The sequence below is a fragment of the Carassius auratus genome, chromosome 10, assembly GCF_003368295.1.
Source record: "Carassius auratus strain Wakin chromosome 10, ASM336829v1, whole genome shotgun sequence".
Classification (NCBI taxonomy): Eukaryota; Metazoa; Chordata; class Actinopteri; order Cypriniformes; family Cyprinidae; genus Carassius; species Carassius auratus.
The window spans coordinates 2,778,992-2,799,542 of NC_039252.1; the positions used below are offsets into that span (position 1 = coordinate 2,778,992).

At 41.2% G+C, this 20,551-nt stretch overlaps 1 protein-coding gene across 4 annotated transcripts in view; it reads left to right on the plus strand.

Annotated features, from left to right (window-relative positions):
- Nucleotides 1–20,551, plus strand: part of pam (peptidylglycine alpha-amidating monooxygenase) — a 42,425-nt gene that overhangs the window by 19,746 nt on the left and 2,128 nt on the right. For 3 of the 4 annotated variants that reach the window (XM_026273177.1, XM_026273178.1, XM_026273179.1), the window contains exons 13-24: nucleotides 5,132–5,328; nucleotides 5,513–5,563; nucleotides 8,556–8,858; nucleotides 15,474–15,603; nucleotides 17,406–17,522; nucleotides 17,693–17,765; nucleotides 18,093–18,303; nucleotides 18,472–18,675; nucleotides 18,766–18,884; nucleotides 19,124–19,223; nucleotides 19,498–19,551; nucleotides 20,217–20,489. In XM_026273177.1, the coding sequence (XP_026128962.1) occupies nucleotides 5,132–5,328; nucleotides 5,513–5,563; nucleotides 8,556–8,858; nucleotides 15,474–15,603; nucleotides 17,406–17,522; nucleotides 17,693–17,765; nucleotides 18,093–18,303; nucleotides 18,472–18,675; nucleotides 18,766–18,884; nucleotides 19,124–19,223; nucleotides 19,498–19,551; nucleotides 20,217–20,489 (1,832 nt within the window). The remainder of the gene's footprint in view (nucleotides 1–5,131; nucleotides 5,329–5,512; nucleotides 5,564–8,555; nucleotides 8,859–15,473; nucleotides 15,604–17,405; nucleotides 17,523–17,692; nucleotides 17,766–18,092; nucleotides 18,304–18,471; nucleotides 18,676–18,765; nucleotides 18,885–19,123; nucleotides 19,224–19,497; nucleotides 19,552–20,216; nucleotides 20,490–20,551) is intronic. The other variant, XM_026273180.1, reaches the window with a different exon arrangement.

The following is a 20,551-nucleotide window of genomic DNA, read 5'->3' on the forward strand; positions in this document are numbered from 1 at the left end:
ATGTTTGCCGGGGTCTGTGCCCTCCACTGAAGAGTGCTGTTGGACTGCTAATGCACATCCAACCCTCTCACTGCAGTCCCCACGCTCTAACATTGACTGTCTCGCAGCACAAGCACTTCGAGCGTCACTGAACTGAGCTGTTATTTGAGCGCCCCCTCAGACACTCTGCACTATTCAGCCTTCAGAGTCTGAGGGACGCCACAAGAGGCTGGCAAATATGGCCAGTTTATGACGGCTCACACAGCTGCCGCGTTCTCGCTAGCGGCGTGGCCTAATGTTTTCTTGTTGGATTAAATCCTGCCGTGAACACGCTTCAGGATTATACACAACGAAACGCAGCGAGTTTGACGCATGCGCTTTACTTCATGTTTGCCAGGGTCTGTGCCCTCCACTAGAGAGTGCTGTTGGACTGCTAATGCACATCCAACCCTTTCACTGCAGTCCCCACGCTCTAACATTGACTGTCTCGCAGCAAAGGCACCTCGAGCATCATTGGATTGAGCTATCATTTGAGCGCCCCCTCAGATACTCTGCACTATCCAGCCTTCAGAGTCTGAGTGACGCCACAAGAGACTGGCGAATATGGCCAGTTATGACGGCTCACACAGCTGCCGCGTTCTCGCTAGCGGCGTGGCCTAATGTTATCTTGTTGGATTAAATCCTGCCGTGAACACGCTTCAGGATTATACACAACGAAACGCGGCGAGTTTGACGCTTGCGCTTTCCTTCTATGTTTGCCAGGGTCTGTGCCCTCCACTAGAGAGTGCTGTTGGACTGCTAATGCACATCCAACCCTCTCACTGCAGTCCCCACGCTCTAACATTGACTGTCTCGCAGCAAAGCCACCTCGAGCATCATTGGATTGAGCTATCATTTGAGCGCCCCCTCAGACACTCTGCACAATCCAGCCTTCAGAGTCTGAGGGACGGCACAAAAGGCTGGCAGAGATGGCCAGTTTATGACTGCTCATACAGCCGCCACGTTCTCGCAATGGCGACGTGGCCCGATTTTTATCTTGGTGAATTAAATCCTGCCGTGGATACGCTTCAGGATTATACACAACGAAACGCAGCAAGTTTACGCATGCGCTTTACTTCATGTTCGCCAGGGACTGTGCCCTCCACTATAGAGTGCTGTTGGACCGCTAATGCGCATCCAACACTCTCACTGCAGTCCCTACGCTCTAACATTGACTGTCTCGCAGCAAACAGCGCTTCGAGCAGCATTGGATCGGGCTGTGACGCCAGGCGTAAATAATAAATAATAATCCCTCAGACACTGCGCAATCCAGCTTTCAGATCTTGAGGGGCGATTCAAGGGTCTTACACAGACGACCCGTTTATGACGGCTCGCACAGCCGCCGTTTTAGTTAGCGGCAGAGCCTGATGTTCAATTCGTTGGTCTAATTCCTGCCGTGGACACGTTCAGGATTATACACAACGGGACGCAATAGCTCTTATGCATACACTTCCCCTGTGCACGAATGCCGTAGGCTTTTCCGTGCACCGACATTTATGTGTATGACAGCGTTGCAGAAAGCGGAAATTTGAGACTGCTAGTATCGTTTTGGGTCGCGTGGAACGCTTGCCCGGCATTTCTCAATGGGTGTTACGCACAATTGTCACGAATACACCAATTCGTTTTTTAGAGGCCCGCCTCTTTCCGCTGAATTCTTTCCACGGTGGTAGACTGATGGTAATAGCAGTGTTGTGACAGGAGATGTCAACTCTGCTGAGCAAAGGGGCTATAGAAGTCGTAGACCCAGTACTTCTCAATGCATGGATGTAGCTCTGGCCCCGTTGCGGCTCCAGGGCGTCCGTCTGTTAACCACTTGGACGATTGGCAGCGGCATTCCCCGTAATTTGTCTGGGGTTACTTCACATGCGCCCTTTTCAGTGGAAAAGTGGGCGGAAAGACGAAATATTTCACCCCGTTGTCTTCCGCATCCGACGATTTCGGTGACACGGAGTTGTGTGATGTCATTAAAGCTATGGATGCCAACCGAGTTTCTCCTACCGGGGTTCGGCTGGGGATTTGAGCTTTCCCAGAGACCGTCACGACGGATGCGTCTTTGACCGGTTGGGGAGCTGTTTGTCAAGGGCTACCAGCCCATGGAGTGTGGACAGCTGCACAACGCAGTTGGTATATAAACCGGTTGGAATTACTGGCAGTTTTCTGGCTCTCCAGTAATTCGCGAATCTGCTGATCGGCCGTCTTGTGCTGCTCAGATCAGACAACACAGCGTTTGTCTCATACCTGAATCATTAGGAAGGATTACGCTATCGCCCCCTGTGCAGGCTGGCGAGACATGTTCTTCTCTGGTCTCAGATAAAATTTCTGTCGATCCGAGTTGTTCATGTCCCCGGACGTTTGAACTTCGGAGCAGATATGCTATCCAGACAGGCTCTGGAACAGGGAGAATGGAGATTACACCTCCAGACGGTGAATCTTTATGGCGGATATTCGGCAAGCGAAAGTGGATTTATTCGCGTCAAACTTGACTACGCATTGCCCGCTATGGTTCTCCCTATGCCCCCCATCGCCCCTGGGCGTGGATGCATTAGCTCACAGCTGGCCCAGGACCAGTCTGTATGCTTTTCCTCCGATTCGTTTGATCCCAGCGGTATTATGCAGAATACGGCGGGACAGAGTGGAACAGCTGCTGCTGTTGGCTCCGCGATGGCACACGCAGCCGTGGTTTGCGGATCTGATCAGTCTGCTAGCGGGCTCTCCTTGGAGATTCCCCTCAGACAGGATTTATTACCACAAGCACAGGGGCTGATTTGGCACCCGAGGCCGGATCTGTGGAAACTGTGGGCGTGGCCACTGAGCGGAGTGCATTAGTATGTCCCGGTCTTTCTGTTGAAACCACTGAGACTATATTGAATTCTAGAGCAGCTTCTACGAGACGCTTATATGCTTTCAAGTGGAGACTGTTTACAGCCTGGTGTGGCAATCGTAATGTGGATCCAGTTTACTGCCCAGTGGCTTCAGTGCTGGAGTTCCTCCAGGATTGTTTTTCGGATGGCGTAACACCAGCCACTTTTAAGGTTTACGTGGCAGCCATTTCAGCTTACCACGAATACATAGGCGGTGCCTCCTATGAGGCGTCATCCACTAGTTTCTCGTTTCATACAGGGTGCGCGACGGCTGAGGCCTTTCCGCCCTGTGCGAGTTCCTTCATGGGGTTTATCCATTGTGTTGCTAGGTTTATCAGGGCATCCGTTTGAGCCCTTGGAGACCGTATCGGATAAATTCTTGACACTGAAGACACTTCTTCTCATGGCTTTATCCTCCCTCAAGAGAGTTGGGGATTTACAGGCTCTTTCTGTTTCACCCTCATGCATGGAATTGGCACCGGGCTCTGTGAAGGTGCTGCTGCGGCCCAGGCCTAACTATGTTCCTAAGGTCGCATCTAACCCCTTTCGCTTTCAGCAAGTGGTCCTGGAAGCTTTTTCACCTGCTGAGGCTGGATCAGAAGATCTAAGTCTTTGCCCTGTGAGAGCTTTAAAGACTTATGTGGATCGTACAGCCCCTTGGAGTGAATCTGACCAGCTGTTTGTCTGTCTCGGACATAAAAGTAAGGGCCATGCGGTTACAAAGCAGCGCATGTCCCATTGGCTGGTGGAGGCAATTTCTTTGGCCTATGAGGCGCGCGGACTCGCTTCGCCCTTAGGAATTAAGGCTCATTCCACTTGAGCTGTGGCTTCTTCTCAAGCTTTTCTCAGTGGATCTTCTATGGATGATATCTGTGCTGCGGCAGGATGGTCCTCACCGAGCACTTTTATCAAGTCCTACAGTCTGGATGTGAGGATGGCCCCTGGCTCCCGGGTTCTCTCCGCTTGAGCAGATGCTTCCTCGGATCTCAGTTATCAGGTATGTCAGGCGTTTTGGTATATCATTCCCATACGTGGTGACGTCACCGCAGCATCGAAGTGACCTATGATAGGGAACATCTCGGTTACGTATGTAACCTTGGTTCCCTGAATAGGGAACGAGATGCTGCGGTTCTGGCCGTTCCGTACCTTGATAACTTCTTCATCTTCAGTCATGAAATCTGAGCGAAATGGCGCGCTGCACCCAGGTATATCATGCGTGCGCATGCGTAGGGTGGTGCTATGCGCCATTTGGCCAATAGGATTGGCGGGATGGTATAGGGCTTCAGACATTCGTCACACCGGAGGTGTTCCCATACGTGGTCACGTCACCGCAGCATCTCGTTCCCTATTCAGGGAACCAAGGTTACATACGTAACCGAGATGTTTTCTGAGATACAACTGTTTGAAAATCTGGAATCTGATGGAGCAAAAAAATCTAAATACTTAGAAAATCATCTTTAAAGTTGTCCAAATGAAGTTCTTAGCAATGCATTTTACCAATCAAAAACTATGTTTTTATATTTTACGGTAGAAGATTTACAAAACATCTTTATGGAGCATGATCTTTACTTAATATCCTAATGATTTCTGGCATAAAAGAAAAATCTATGACTCATACAATGTTTTTTTTTATTTTTTTGTATATTGCTACAAATATACAACAGCGACTTAAGGCTGGTGTTGTGTTCCAGGGTCACAATTAGAATTAAATTACTTTTTTCTTTCTTTCTTTTTTTTCCAAAATCATCTAATTATGCAGAATTTCTTTATTGTGATGAAGGTCTGAGTGAAAAAAAGAATTGGTGGGACATTTTTATTCATTGGTTTTGTAATAGGAGTAAGCATTGCATAAATTGAATGGAGGCAGATGACTATGAATCATGCTGTTCTGACACTGATTGGAATGCAACAATGCAAAAATAAAGTTTGCAAACACTGCAAGAGTTTCATGTTGTTTCTGACCAAAGTGGCTTCTGATCTATGCATAAAACAACCAGAAACAGTTTACTTTTTTCATGATATCTAAGGGTGCACCTAAGAACAAACCAAAATATATACTGTATCTCCTTTATTAATTAAGCCGCAAAAACAGTGGAAACAGGAGTATGCAGTTTTGAGAAATCTGTTTTGAGAGGGCCTGTGGGTGTGTCATTTGAGTTGAATACAGTTTGGTTGGTTATTTGCAGTTTAATTGCAGCTTTGGCGCTGTATTTTAGTAGTTTGTTCATGTGTCATTGTTTCCTTCCTCACAGAGGCACCTCCAATGATGAGATGTGTAACTTCTACATCATGTACTACATGGACAACACCCATGCTGTGCCTTACATGAACTGTGGAGATGACGGCAGTAGTGAACTGTTCCGGAACATCCCTTCTGAGGCCAATATTCCCATCCCGGTCAGTCCAGACCATATGATGTCCATGAAGCATGAGTCAGCTCCTCAGAAAGGTACCATCCAAAAATAGACAGTTGAAGATTTTACACTATTAGTGGGCAGTATGACTTATTATAATATGTCTTAAAATAAGTCTTATAATATGGGATGAATGCAATACTTTTAGGGATAATTCAGTGAAACCAAAATTCACTTATATATATATATATACACTTATTTGTTTCTTGATTTCCACAGACGTTGTGGAGCTGCAGGAGCCCAAGAGAGAAGAGGAAGTTCTGGATCAGGGTAAGATGTTTAAAAATATTTTCAAATTACAGAGATAATCAAGACTGAAACACACAATCACTGCTTGAATACCACTGCAAATCTCATTTGACAGACACAGTGGCTGAATGACATTCTTTTATCGTGAAAAACACAGTGGTTTAATGTTCAAACTGTAGTACAGCTCATAAATAAAGGCTCAAAGACATGTGTGTGTCAGATAAGGGAGATCAAACCGGTTTTTAGTGGCATGAGCCTTGATAAAATAGATGCTAAATTGACTTTTACCTGTTGTTTGAACCTACATTTTTGTTGGCAGTTTGTGTACACAACCACCCTATAATTATAAAAATGCACACAGTGTTTTTGTTTTATCCCTATAAATAATATCCCTTTTCTCAGATCATTAGCATTTAAAGAGTATAGCAACAAAACGGGCTGCTGAGAAATTTTAACCAAATTAATGTTATAGGATTTTCATTTAGACCTTAAAGAATCAATTCAACGTGTAGAAAATGTGCTTCCGATGACTCCTTTAAGAGTTGTGAAACTTGTGAAATATCTTTCATCAATCATTGTACTGTTTGCGAATGTAAACCCACATCTCAAGTTCCTGATCATGTTAGTTTGGGATTGTATGTATCTTTGCAGCATTTTAGCAGGCGTAACTTGTCAATAAGACACAAAACTGTTAATAAGCAGTCAAAGATTATTTTCACTCTGGTAAGCTCTCAGATAAACTCAGTGTAACTACACATTGTTATTAGATATTGTATGTTATCACCAAACCCCTGTTTTTCACTAGTAAAACAGGTGAACAGATAACTACTTATCCACCACAGTTCAAACATGAGACTGCATTCGAAGCGTTTTATCAACCGTTATTTATACATGTGTGGTGGGAGGCATATATGCAATGCCAGCAGTGGGCATAAGTGTTAAAGTAAAACAAATGTTTCATTCACATCATCAAAGACACTCATTTTTAAGTTATTACTGTTTGGGGAAAATATCAGCATAACTTGACTTCAGGGAAAATAATCATGCATTAAAAATAGTATATCATGACCCATTTAGCCATCTTGAACCTGCTGAGAGCTCGCTGGCACATCTAAGAGATTTCTGTGCCTGAGTTAAAAACTGAATCTGTTAGCATCTAATTTTTGCTAAATTTAATCCCAAGACTGCTTATAATTAGCTTCATAACAAATGTATATACCTTTCTAGTGGAAGGCTAGGCTCTGAATCCTATTTATGCTTAGAAAATGGCTGTGTATAGTGTTGGATTGGTCCTTTCAATATTGCGGTATTTTAATGTTTTTGTTTGTTTGTTTTTTACTGAATAGATTTCTGAATGTTATGTATTCGCACAGCTCCCTGTAGAGACCAAACAGTGACTGAATTTGCCCATGCATTACTCACTTCCCAATCCCCTCCAGAATACTTTTGTCCAAACATGATTGAAAAAGATAGATCTGTCATGCATGCTTTCATTTGAATGGATTGTTGTTCTACAAACAGATGTCATTAATCATACTTATTTCTCTAAATAAGTATGGTTTTGTTAAAGTGGAAATGGAACTGGATTATGTGTTTAGAAATGTGTAGAGACTTGGCTGTATTTGTTTAAGCCACAGCTGTTGCGTGGCCAGTAAAATACCTTGTCTTTTGTGCACACTGTGCCCTGAACCTTGGGGTGCGAGTCAAGATGAGTTGAAAGGCAGTTTGTTAATGAGAAACAACACATGGACCAATATCCAGTAATCGTTCTAAATTAGTGTAAACTCTCATTTGGTTATGCTTATTGATTATGGAAAGTCAGAGTGGATTACATTCTGAGCTGGTGAAATGAAATTACCAACAGAGTAGAGTGTGTTGTGTGAACAAAAGATCAACCGGCAGTTCGTTAAAAAGCATCACGGTTGCACTAAATTTCCTATAGCAGCAGAAAGCATTTTACAATTGCCTTTCAAACAAAAGAGCTTTTCTCAGTTTAGTGAGTGTTTCTAGAGCCTACACAGAGGCAGTATGCATCAGGTGTATACTTCACATCTTCTAATCACCCACAATCCTTTGCACACAGCCCCTATTCACTGGAAAATGGAAGAAAAAACTATTCAGCACCGAACTGGCTCAAGGTCATCATGAAACATTAACGAGTTGTCATAAGAGAAGTTGACAAAAATGGTACAGAAACCTGGGCAATGCTTTAGGGATTTGCTTATGATTACAGAAGCCAGACTTTAAACCAAAGTAGAGAAGCTAATAAATGCTTGTTCTGTGGTGAAGTGCTGTTTGAGAGAACAAGGGAGAAATGCCAAAAACAAAGACACATTTAAAGGGATGCTCCACCCCAAAATGAACATTTAGTCATTAATCACTTACCCCCATGTCGTTCCAAACCCGTAAAAGCTTTGTCCCTCTTCAGAACACAATTTAAGATATTTTTGATGAAAACCGGGAGGCTTGTGACTGTCCCATAGACTGCCAAGTAACTTACACGGTCAAGGTCCAGAAAGGTATCAAATATTTCATCAGAATAGTCCATCTGCCATCAGTGAATCAACTGTAACGTTATGAAGAGATGAGAATACTTGTACTCAAAGAAAGAAAAAATAGGGACTTTATTCATCAGTTCGTCTCTCCACATCACCGTAGCACCATTTTGGAGAACATCTGCTGGACACAAGCAGCGTACGCTCTTCTGGGTCAGCTGTGCCGCAATAATATGTTTTCACCGTGTATTTGAAAGAAAACAGCACATCCTTGTGGTGCGGCCTGAAGAGTGTACACTGTGACACAATGATCCTCAAAGTATATGTGCCTGGCATCATAACATATTTATCATTGAAAGCAGGCGTCTGTCAGCAGATCCGTCTGAGTATATCAAATACATATAACACCAGCAGCACGTCCTCCTTTCCTCCACTCCAATGGCTTTCTCACTTTTCTATTCACACCACCATTCCTCTCTTGTCTTTCCGCTTCTCCTCCTCTGTTTCCTCCTGTGCAGGTGACCTCTATTCCCTTCTCTCTAAACTGCTGGGGGAGAGGGAGGACGTTGTCCACATGCATAAGTACAGCCCCGCAGATGCGGCCCGAGCCCAGACACGTCTGATGGCAGAGATTGATAGCATAATGCAAAAAAAAGAACTGGGCTGGCCACGTTTAGACTACAAAACAAAAGAGGATGCAATTCTGGTGAGGGACAGAGTTCACAAGTTTCACCAGTTAGAGTCGACCGCCAGCCCCTCGAGGAGCAGGACGGTACCCGCCAGACAGCCGACCACAGGGGCGGCTCCGAGGGACCAACCAGGTGGGTTTCGGCCTTGTTTCTTACCCCAACAAAAAGCAAGGACATAAATGTATCAAATATCTCTATCAAGTGCTGTCTGGATGTTGAGCTTTCAACACATAAGCCACAGTGTCAAATGAGACATGAGCTTGTCTCCCACATATCCATTTGTCTTCCATTTGAAGCCTGTTTCCACTCATCTCATTGCTGTCATTTATATCTTTGGTTGCAGAGAGTGCTTAGCGTGTAATATCATAGCATGTGGTTTTAATAATTCTCTCATATGGAACATGAGAATTTCCTATAGAATAGATTTCAAGATGCATCAAAAGCTTTCATCGTGTTGGTAAAAAAGATCACCCCTGCGAGCAAGATGAGTTATTTTTGTTGGATTTGAAGAGAAAGTACACAACAAGTGTATAGAGTTCATTCAGAAAATATTCAGACGCTTCATCTTTCACATTGTCATGTTGCAACTTGCAAGTATTCAAACTCCTTAACTCTACTTTCTCATCAATTATGGCTTCAAGTCTTTTTTGGTATGATGTGACAAGCTTTGCACCCCTGGATTTGATCATCAGTGGACAGTGGGCAGGCATGTTCAAGTTTTTATTGGGTTAATGTCCAGGCTCTGACTGGGACACTGGGATTCTGAGTTGTAGATACTCTTTCATCATCTGGGGGGTGTGTTTAGGGCCATTGTCCTGTTGGATAGTGAACATCTAGCTCCATCCGTTGGTGTCTGTCGTCTCTGCTATAAAGCCCAGATCTGTGCAGTGTTGTCGTTCCGTAAATTTCTCCCATTTCCACACATGATCTTCGGAGCTCAACCAAGGTTTTCTTACCAGCTGCTCCGTTTGGCCAGACGGACAGTTTGGTTGCATCAATTTACTCCATTTAAGATTTATGGGGGCCACTGCAGCAGAGTTTTGTAGATTTTCACAAACTTGTGCTGCAACACAGTCTGTCTCTGAGGTCTACAGGCAGTTCCTGTGACCGCACGACTCAGTCAGAAGGCTTCATCCTAAGTAACGCTGCATATCTTGGCAGTCACATCAACATGCACGTCGAAGGCCGTCTCAGTTTGAAGGGTCCTTGGAAGGCAGCCTTTGTTTCACATCCTTCACTTGGCATAGTTTAAAAGCATATTTTAAAACCTTCCGTCCTTGAAACACCCACAATCCTTTGTACATATTCCAATTCACGAAAAAGAAAAATGAGGCAGCACTTTGCCTCCCTCTAGTACTTGATGAAATGCCAGAAAAAATTTTTTTCAGAGATTGTTTTTTCTTGTGTTTAGACCACACATGGTTTTTGCCACGATATATTTTTCTAGTATTTTCTAAGGCTGTCCCTTAATAGTCGACTCACCTTTAGTCGATCACAATTGTATAAGTCACAGAAAAAAAAAAATAATCCAAAGGAGGTGGTGAGGTCACGCAGTCTGTGATCTGATCTGGTCTGTGTGGTAATCCTGTACATCGATGGGCAGAACATCCAAACGCTTGCATATCATTTATGGCTTATCATCTGAAATAGGTTAGTAGCAGCAACTTTCCATGGCCGCTCAATCTAATGTTAACCTAGAGAAATGTGCACTGTTCAAGTGTCTGTGTGGAGTGTGTAAGCTGAACAGGACAGATGGAGGCGCTGGAGCACTCACTTGCTCTTAAAATACTCCTTCACTTTTGGTCATATAGATGTTTGAAGTCAATGGAGTCAGCAATGTATATTTAGAGAAAAACTGATATAAAGTTTAGATAGCATTTTGCTTTTCAAGCAGGAACAAGCTGTTTAGCCAAATAGGGACTTATGGGCTGAGACACTTATTCATTTCCCTAAATTAATGGACTATAAACTGTTATACTTATAACCATGTATACACACTCTCCATAAGGCCCCTATTTTACAAATAATAATGCAGTCAGGAGATGGTGTGATGCAATCAGTGGTTTCCACATTTATAAAAGTTTAAAATGCATGAAAATTAATATTTTCAATTTGTTTATCTAAATATCTATCCCTCATACTTGTATAACAATAGCAGTCTATTTATTTAGTGGTCCAAGTTGAAGTCAGTATGTATATTAATGACAGTATGGGACAGGTATAATGTAATATAGTGTCGCAGGTGCTGCGCGCTGATGTTACACGCACAGTCAGACAAAACGAAGTGCACAGTTATCAGAAATTGTTTCCACATTGGAAACAATGTGTTCTGTAGTTAAAGAGCCAGGGTGGTGTTTCTGTTATTCGGGTTCATGACATCCTTTCTGGGAAATGCAGAATCATCAGAAAACTGGCTCAAGGCTGCTCACAGCGCTTGGTCACGTGTCGCACCAGGACTGTTTTAGAAACCAAAACTTAGAAATTACTCACGGTTCTGGTTCTTTAAAAAAACAGAACAGTTTTCGGTTCCCAACCCCAGTCGTGGGTAGCCCTAGTGTTTTCACTTTAGAGGTGGATATTTTTAACATGTAACAAGTGGACTTATTAGAGCGTCTCATTCTAGCATTTAATGCTGAGAAGAAGTGTGGCCTGGAGGCCTCAGAAGAACTGATCTGGGAAGGACACAGCTTTACTAGCATGCAGCTTTGAGAAGCACACTTTGTTTTTGTATGTCTGCCTTTTCAGCTATTAGACAACAGTTAAATGTACCACAGATGGACTCGAGTCGGCAGAATCAATAGAGAGGGATGCACCTTATCTAAATTGTAAAGTGTTATGACATGAATACTTAGGACAATGTAATTTTTCTTTTTAATTTACTGTTTCTATTGTTGTTGGTCATAGAGCGGTGGGAAATATACGCAATGCAAACGTGTTTAATTTAATATGCATGTGTTTTGTGTGTTAAGTTTTATTAGTGAATGTGCAGAATTAATATATAATTAATCATTCATAAGTCATATGCATTTCTTGAATCTGTTTTATTTTGGTACGTGTCCAGTGTGTCTTTGACTTGATGCTTTGGGAGCTATTATAATGAAAGAGTGTCATTCATCAGTGCACTTGTGCTGTCATTTGAAACTTATCCTAAACCAGATCCCAATCCCTGAACAGCTCGATTTAACTCATTTGTTGTCTAAGTGTGTGGCTAAAACTGTACGTTTAATGTTTTGTTTAGTTCTAAATTACAAAACATCTTTTAGTTGCAGATTTTTTTAATAATTATCTTAATACAAAAACAACAAAAATCAAAGGTGTTTATTCCTCATTTCCCATTAGAGTTCAGCTCATATAGTGTTCACGTACACAGGGCTGGGGAGTAATGAAATACATGTAACGGCGTTATGTATTTAAAATACAGTAAAATAAAAGTAACTGTATTTCGTTATAATTACATTTTAAATAAGGGGTAATCAGATTACAGTTGCAGCCAAAAAGTATTTTAGATTACCAAAGTGATGGGATTTTAACCAATCCGGCAACTGATTCTCCGTTGAAAAAAAAAAAAAAAAAAAAAAAATGCATGCAGCAGCCTGTTCATATTATTAAGTTACTTCTATTCTTAAATTAATATTGAAATTGTTTTGCCCAACAATTATTTCACAGTGCATCAGCGCAAAACTGACTCTGCGAGGTACAGATTAAGCAAGCTCTTCAAATGTCTTTCAAAACAGGTTTATTGATTATAGGCCTATATTTCTATTTATTTATTTATTTATTTATTTATATTGCACTAGCCTATATGATCGGCCACAAGATGAATATATTGAGGAAGTAAATTAAAACATTTAGCTACTGTATATACCATTATCAGCATATGAAGTAGATTTGTCTTTCGTCGTCTCTGTGTGCTTTTAATGCAGTGTCAGATGCAGAAAGCACCGTCAGTTTTTACTTTCACTTTCTAGTGAATCGACTGAGATTAAGAGGTTCACCGCATTATTCTTGTGCAAAGTTTGCACGTTGCTTGTGTGATATCCATTGGCTCGCCTTCCTGATTTAAAACAAATATTTACTACCCTAGTGCCTGCGCACTTTTACCCAGGCCCACCCAAAAAATACAATTCTGGCAACACTACTGGTTTGGTGTTTCTGGATTCGTCTTGAAGCTTGGTATGCAGCATGAAACAGCAATGAATTCAGTGTATTCAAATCAAATTTCTATTGATTGGAAGATTTAAATGACATAAAAAAATGTGTTGCTCATATAAATTCTGTGGAAAACTTGTTAAAAATAAAATGCAAAGAAAACAAATCTAATCACTTTTATTTAGAGTTGGAAAGCATAAAAACAAGACATCCAGTTAATTTGTTCCTTTGTGTGTTTCATAGCTTAAGTATTCTAAAGTATTTAGATAAAGTTACTAAACCTGAGTAATCTAATGAAATACATTACTGATTACTTTTTAAAGTTTGCATTTTGTAATCTGTAGTGAAATACATTTTTAAAGTAACCTTCCCAGTAAAGCCCGACCGATATGGATTTTTGGGGGCCGATTTATAAGCCGATATTTTGATTTTGAAAATAAACTGGATATTAGACCCATTTCCTATAAACTGCACTTACACAACATTCAATAGCAAAATATCTGCCTGTTCTATGTATGTGGGCTGTATAAACCATTTTCCAGAAGGGATTTATGTTTAAAAAAAGCCTTCGATTACAGTCTCAATGACTAAACAATTGCACATCAAAAGTATATATATTTTTAATGATCAAAAAACAGTCTGGTTTTAAACATTTAACACTTTTACTTTCTTCCAGTTGAAGCTGGTTTTAACAGTCTGTGTGTGTACTGTAAATAAATTATAATACTAAAGTTAAAAGTATTTGCAGAAGTAGTCCCACACTTTGCTGCTACAGCATTCACCTTTTTCAGGTATCTGTAGGGCAGAAAGAGACAGAGAAAGAATAAGCATGTGTATTAATAATATCACCATGTATAATTACTCATGTCATCATTAGAATTAGAATTATAATAGACAGGGATCTCCTACATAGGCAAAAATGAGAAATATATATATATATATATATATATATATATATATATATATATATATATATATATATATATATATATATATACAGGTATGACATATTACCTACTTATATTTAACCATATCATTACAATATTTTCCTGTTATGTCAGTAAAGCTGCTTTGAAACTATCTGTGAAAAAGAAAAAAAAAAGAAAAAATCGCGTGTTCAACTCATATTTATTTACATGTCCCCTCTGGTTTAATCATTTCTGAAGCACCTACTGTAGTTACTGTAACTACAATATATTTGCTCTCACAGACACACTCACAACGGACCCGTATATCTTCTCCTCTTCTCTTTGTGCAGGGAAGCGACGCGCACGCGGTGCGACGCGCCCGTTTTTTCCAGGCGCGTCCGCATCGCATCGAGTTAAAAACATCTCAACTTTTCAGAATGCTGCAAGCGCACCGCGGGTCATGTGACAAGAACTAACCAATCAGCGTCATCCTTTCCCGTAACAACGTTGAAAGCTCAGCCAAGATGAAGGAACAGCTGATCATAGTTGTATATGGATTGCCATTTTGAAATAAATTTAGTAGCAGAGCTACTGCGAGCGATTTTTAGTGCTGCAAATCCATTTATCCTTTGCTGAAATTTCCCCGTCTTCATGGAGAGAGCACGTCATTGTTGCTTAGCAAAGGCAGACGCCTCAGGAGCGCTTCTGCCCGAGCGCTTTGGAGAAGGAAAAAGCGGCGCGCCTAGTGTTTTCCACGCGTTTTTAGGCGCGATATGTGAACGGCCCCTTACGCGATCATTATGTGGGAAACACTGCAGATATATTTAGAATAAGATAAAAGCTAAAGTTATAGTTTGACCTCTTATTAACGTTAGCGCTCTTCCACTGTTAAACATGGTATTAGCTTTGTGTCTAATCTAATATAGCAATGCATTAGCGGCTGTAAGTGATGTTACAGAGTATTTAAAAGTGATAATGATAGAACCGTTAGCTAGAACTACCACACCGTTTTTATATACAGTGTATGAACTAAATCATCTCTCATGACGAACGACAGACTTACCATCAAAACAGTACATCTCTGTGGCTTGGCTGATCGCTTTCTTCTATAATGGAGTTGCAGACTCTCTGCAACTGCGGAGCTCCCTCTGGTGGGCAAACTATGCAACACTCATAACATGAGTGAAGCATGAAACTCTGTTACTCATGTTTCATCGGCCGTTATAAATGCCGATGCCGATTTAAATGCAATAAGCTCATATCGGCCGATAATATCGACTGGCCGATATATCGGTCGGGCTCTACTTCCCAGCCCTGTGCATACAAAAATTGAGTAGAGATTGACTTGTGTCACTGTATTTGGTGTGTGTGTGTGTGTGTGTGTGCTCTTGTTTTTGTTTCATATCAGGACACAACTCTGTATAATGACATGGGTATAACACAGGTATTACAAGGAGAGGGTGTCTTATGAGGACATAACCCATGTCCCCATTTTTCAAAACGCTTATAAATCATACAGAATGAGGTTTTTTTTGAGAAAGTAAAAATGCACCCTGTGAGGGTTAGGGTTAGGTGTAGGGTTGGTGTAGGGCCATAGAATATACAGTTTGTACAGTATAAAAACCATTACACCTATGGGATGAACACACTTTTCACAAAAACAAACATGTGTGTGTGCGTGTGTATGCAGGTGCTCATCTGGTGGAGGTGTCAGACTGGCCCGAGGCAGATCTGAAGCTGGGACAGGTGTCTGGTTTGGCTCTCAACTCTGACGGTGACCTGATCATCTTCCACAGAGGAGATCACACATGGGGAATGAAGTATGATATGGAATATAAACCCACTCCACACATTAAATAATTCTTAACTAGAAGCTCAGAGAAACAGAAACATTGTTTGTGAGTGATAAAGTGTGAAGTGATGAGCTGATGTTCATGAAGTTGTCATTGTCTGACTGTTAACAATGTAGTGTTGCACGGTGCACCAATAATTCAAAAGTATCGCAATTCTCGGAAATTAAAAACATCACAATTCCTAAATTTATTAGTATCGATACTTCAAAGAATGACTGTGTTCCAGATTTGTAATAGAAGTATTTCATGTTGGTGTGTGCAACGCACGCTTCCAGTGCCTTCCTATGGACGTCTGTTTTTTCTCCACACGCAAGCAGAAAATCACTACAGCGAGATGCTGCATTTGTGGCTTTACTAAACTGATCTGTAAACGAGATTTACATGCTTGGCTCACTAATAACCCTGGCCTGTATACTCATTCATTTAGTTCATAAACGAGATGTATCAGTTCATTGAACTCTTCATGAATGAGAAGATCTCTCGATCTCGTTCAGTGAAGCTTTCGTTCACTACATTCAACAAATCACATGCTCCGTCACAATTTTGAGTACAGGATGAAAGATGAAACCGTTCACAGAGCTGTTCACGAGCTGTGCATGCGCTGCTAATGGCGGGAGGAACTTCAGTGAACGAGAGAGAAATTAGAAAATAAATTTTACTTTATTTGCGGGCTGGGGCGGGCCAAATAATTTCATAAAAGCAGGAGTCGCGACCCGTGGGTTGGAAAAAAACCCGACCCGCGCATCACTAGGCTGCATGTGCGAGTACTAGTGATACTGTGGCCGCCGGTCCACGACTGGTAGAAAAAGATGACGCTCAATAAAGCTCACTGACTGAGTTTTCTCCTCTGAAAGAAAAGGTTGCACAACTGACAGAATAAGTTACAATATCTGAAATATTGCTGCTAAATTTTATTTGCTTTTTTTTTTCAGAAAAATTGTTTAATATTATTTCTGTTCATATTTTTATTCAAAGTACAGAGACAAGATAAATTTATTACTCTTATGTTTCTAATGATAACTGAGATAATGCTGCTAAATTGATTCTTTCTTTACCTTGAATGTCATTGCTCTAATTTATTTTTTATACTTTGATATTTCATATTTTGTTCTAATGTTTAATATATCTACTGTTCATATGTTCATTTTTTTGTGTGTTATATGATTAGAATGTTGTCCCGGTTTTTAAATAAAGCACAGCAATGATATTTGAGAGTGTATTTTCCCTTTTCAGGAAAAGTATCGAAAAAGTATCGAAATCGCAATTCTTGACTAGGTATCGGTATCGAAACAATAATTTTGGTATCGTGAAAACACTTACTGTACTGTGTGATGAAAGGTAATTTAAACATCGTGAACTATAGCTTAAAAGAATAATTCACCCAAAATGAAAACTGTCATCATTTGCCGCCTGTCATTCAAACCCATGGGAATTTTGTTCATCTTTGGAGCACTGTTGAAGATATTTTTAACGTTTCATAATATTATCATTCATTTTTTCAGTCCGTTGCATGCAAAAATGTTCAAGCTTTAAAAAGCCATTGTAAATATAATCAAGCGGTTTAATCCAAATAGTCTGATGAGATTGCTCTGTATGTTGAGAAGATTTCATTTCACATATAAACACACATACAGTATAAAGAGCACCTCAAATATGAGGAACAGTTTGAGGAAAAGGAAATTATCACAGGTTTTTGGGGTTAACTATTCTTCTAAAAGGGTGAATGCTGCTTGATGATGATGATATGATCAAGTTGTTTTCCCTTTCAGCTCCTTCGATTTCAATGGCATCTACCAGCAGAAGGATCTGGGTCCGATCCAGCAGTCCACAATCATGGTGGTGGATCCAGTCAAAGGAAAAGTGCTCAAAGCTTCAGGAAGAAATATGTAAGTCTATGAGATTCTGTTATTGCACCATGTCTGCAATTCATGCTAGTCGCACAATGCAGCTGTATTTGCACTGTAGACCGATTGTGTTTTCACATGCAGAGTAGACGACATTATACTTCACTGTGTTTCCTATCTTTGATGCATCAATGAAATGGTTGTTTGAACAGGTTTTATATGCCGCATGGGATAACTACTGACAAGGACGACAATTACTGGCTGACGGATGTAGCACTTCATCAGGTAAAGACGCTCAAATGAACTCAAGAAACAAGAAAATTAATGTAAAAGTGTTTCTTTGGAGAAACCAGGTTCATCCGGGAGGGTTACATTGGCTAAGTTCAGGACAGTCCTGGATGGGTGCCAGGGAATGCATGTATTAATGTCTATCAAATCATGATTTTTTTTTTAGAGGTCCAGAAAAAATAAGAACTATCATTGGAAAAGTAAACGATGCAATTAAAATGAACACCATAGTGGTCAAGCTAAAATAATTTATCTGTATAAAAACATTGTATAATGTATATGGCATAACTATGCAACTCAAGCACCTTTTTCCTCGATATATAGGTGTTCAAACTGAGCAGCGATGGTAAAGATCGCCCGCTTCTGGTCTTGGGAGAAGCCTTTGAACCAGGAAGTGACAAGACACACTTCTGCCAGCCCACAGATGTGACCGTGGACCCTGTTACTGGAAACGTCTACGTCTCAGACGGCTACTGCAACTCCAGGATCCTCAAATTCTCACCAGAGGGCAAATATATCTCACACTGGGGAGCAGGTACACTTACCATCTCCCAATGGTTTCATGTTCACAAGAACGTGTTGAGATTGATACAGCCATGAGAAACACCTGCTAGTTTCTCATCCGTTCTTGAATTTCTCTTTAAGCATGCTTCTCTTTGTCAGTGATTTCTTGATTAATACTCATTCTCTGCGGATGGCTCAGGCTCCTCGGACAGGAAGCGGCGCGCCTCCTTCTTGATCCCTCACAGTCTGACCTTCCTGCCGGACAAACGGGAGCTGTGTGTGGCTGATCGAGACCACGGACGCATTCAGTGCTTCATGGCAGATACCGGCGAGTTTGTGAAGGAAATCAAAAAAGAGCAGTTTGGAGGAGAAGTGTTCGCCATCGCATACTCGCCTGCCCAAGGTATGCGTGAGCAGATCACTGTCGATTTATCAAAATATAACATTGAACATGCTCTGTCTAATTCACCTTTGATTTATAATGTGAACATAGGTGGTCTCATCTATGCGGTGAACGGAGTGCCTCCAGATGGGCAGGTCGCCCCCCTTCAAGGCTTCGTTATTAATTATTCAACTAAAGAGATCCTGGATTCCTTCAGTCCAGACACACAGGTGCTGGTCACAGCTCACATTTACACACTCCTGCTGAACACACATTTAGGACGGATTTATTCATTTACCTAGTAGATGCTTTAAGCCACAGCGATTTACCATATTAGAAACATTCTGTATGGTGGCAGAAGAACATATTGTGCTTAAAACAGGACCAAAACACGTCTTGTTATGAGTTGGCTTATCCTGTGGTGATCTACAGTAATATCTGAAGCTTTTCTCCTCTGTTTCTCCTCCAGGAATTCAAATTACCACACGACATTGTCGTTACAGCAGACGGGAGCGTCTTTGTAGGAGACGCAGCATCAGATTCTGTCATCAAGTTTGTTCAGTCTGCAAGTAAGTTATCACCATTTTGCTACACATCGCAAGAAATCATGTTCTCACTGTTAGTTATCACAGGTAGTTACATGGGGAATAACTGACAAACCAGAAAAATTTACCAAAAAATCCAACTTTTGATGGAAAACACTCAAATATTGAGTTCATTATGAATAACATTTTTACATTTTATGCTGTGCTCCAAGTTATTGGGAGCCTGCAGTTTTATCCTGTGTTTTTGTCTGCTCTAACAGCACAAATGAAAGCTAAAGATGGTTTCTTCTCATTTCAGAGGCAGAACATCGCTCGGTTAAAAAAGGAGGAATCGAGGTCCAAGAAATCGAAGGTAAATAGTTTGAATCGTCTTCATTTTTCATGCTTCACTGGGCCAGTCACAAGTGGACAGTAGTGCAGGACGTGTCCCAATATTTCACAACTCGTGATCCCAATCAATCATTGAATCATGAATCATTTTTATGAGTCTGAACTGGAGACATGTTGTGATTCAGACTGTTTCTCAGTCAGTAATACAGTATTGGGATACTTAGGAACAAACAATAGTGCTGTTTAATGATGCTGTCATTTGGTGCAGGTGGAGATCTGGAAACAAAATCAATATTTAAGCCAAGATCCATCATATTCAGAGCATCGTCTGTGTGAAATCAGTTTTAGTGAATCATTTGTCAATTGCTTTTCACGTGCATGACGATCTAAATTAAATGCTCCTTTTTAATGCTGCCTTTCTTTTAAGACTTCCAAACACAGTCTGATTGTGACTGTTGGGCAATTCTGTAAAGAAACAAAGTGAACCTTACGGTCTCTTGAAACGAATAGTTAATGGGGTGGATGGTTGAAGGATTTGTTGGACCTCAGAGTATCTGTGATGCTTTTATTGCAACAATTGATTACATTATCATAGAAAGTCCTTCTGTGAAAGACTAAATGGGTCAAACTCTCAAAAGCAGCCAGTTTTCCATTAGTAATATTTGTTTCCCATCTGATGTCTTTCAGAAACGGAAACGTTTGTGCAGGCCGATCTGAAGCCGATAGCCAAGCTCCCAGCTCAGCGTCCAGTAGCTGCTGTGCAGGAGATACAGGAGCCGTCTCAGAAGCAGCTTCAGCAGCCAGCGGCTCCAGAGGAGAAGCAGACCAGCGAGACCGCAGCCAATCAGAGCGCTCAGGGCATGTCGACCGCCATCATCACCACACTACTGCTCGTCCCACTGGTGCTCGTCATCGCCGCCGGTGTCTGTATCCGCTGGAGGAGGGGACGCATGTACACTGGTAATGGTGGAATATGCTTTTCTCCCACGTGTTGTTGTGTGTGGGATTGTTTTTGATGGATT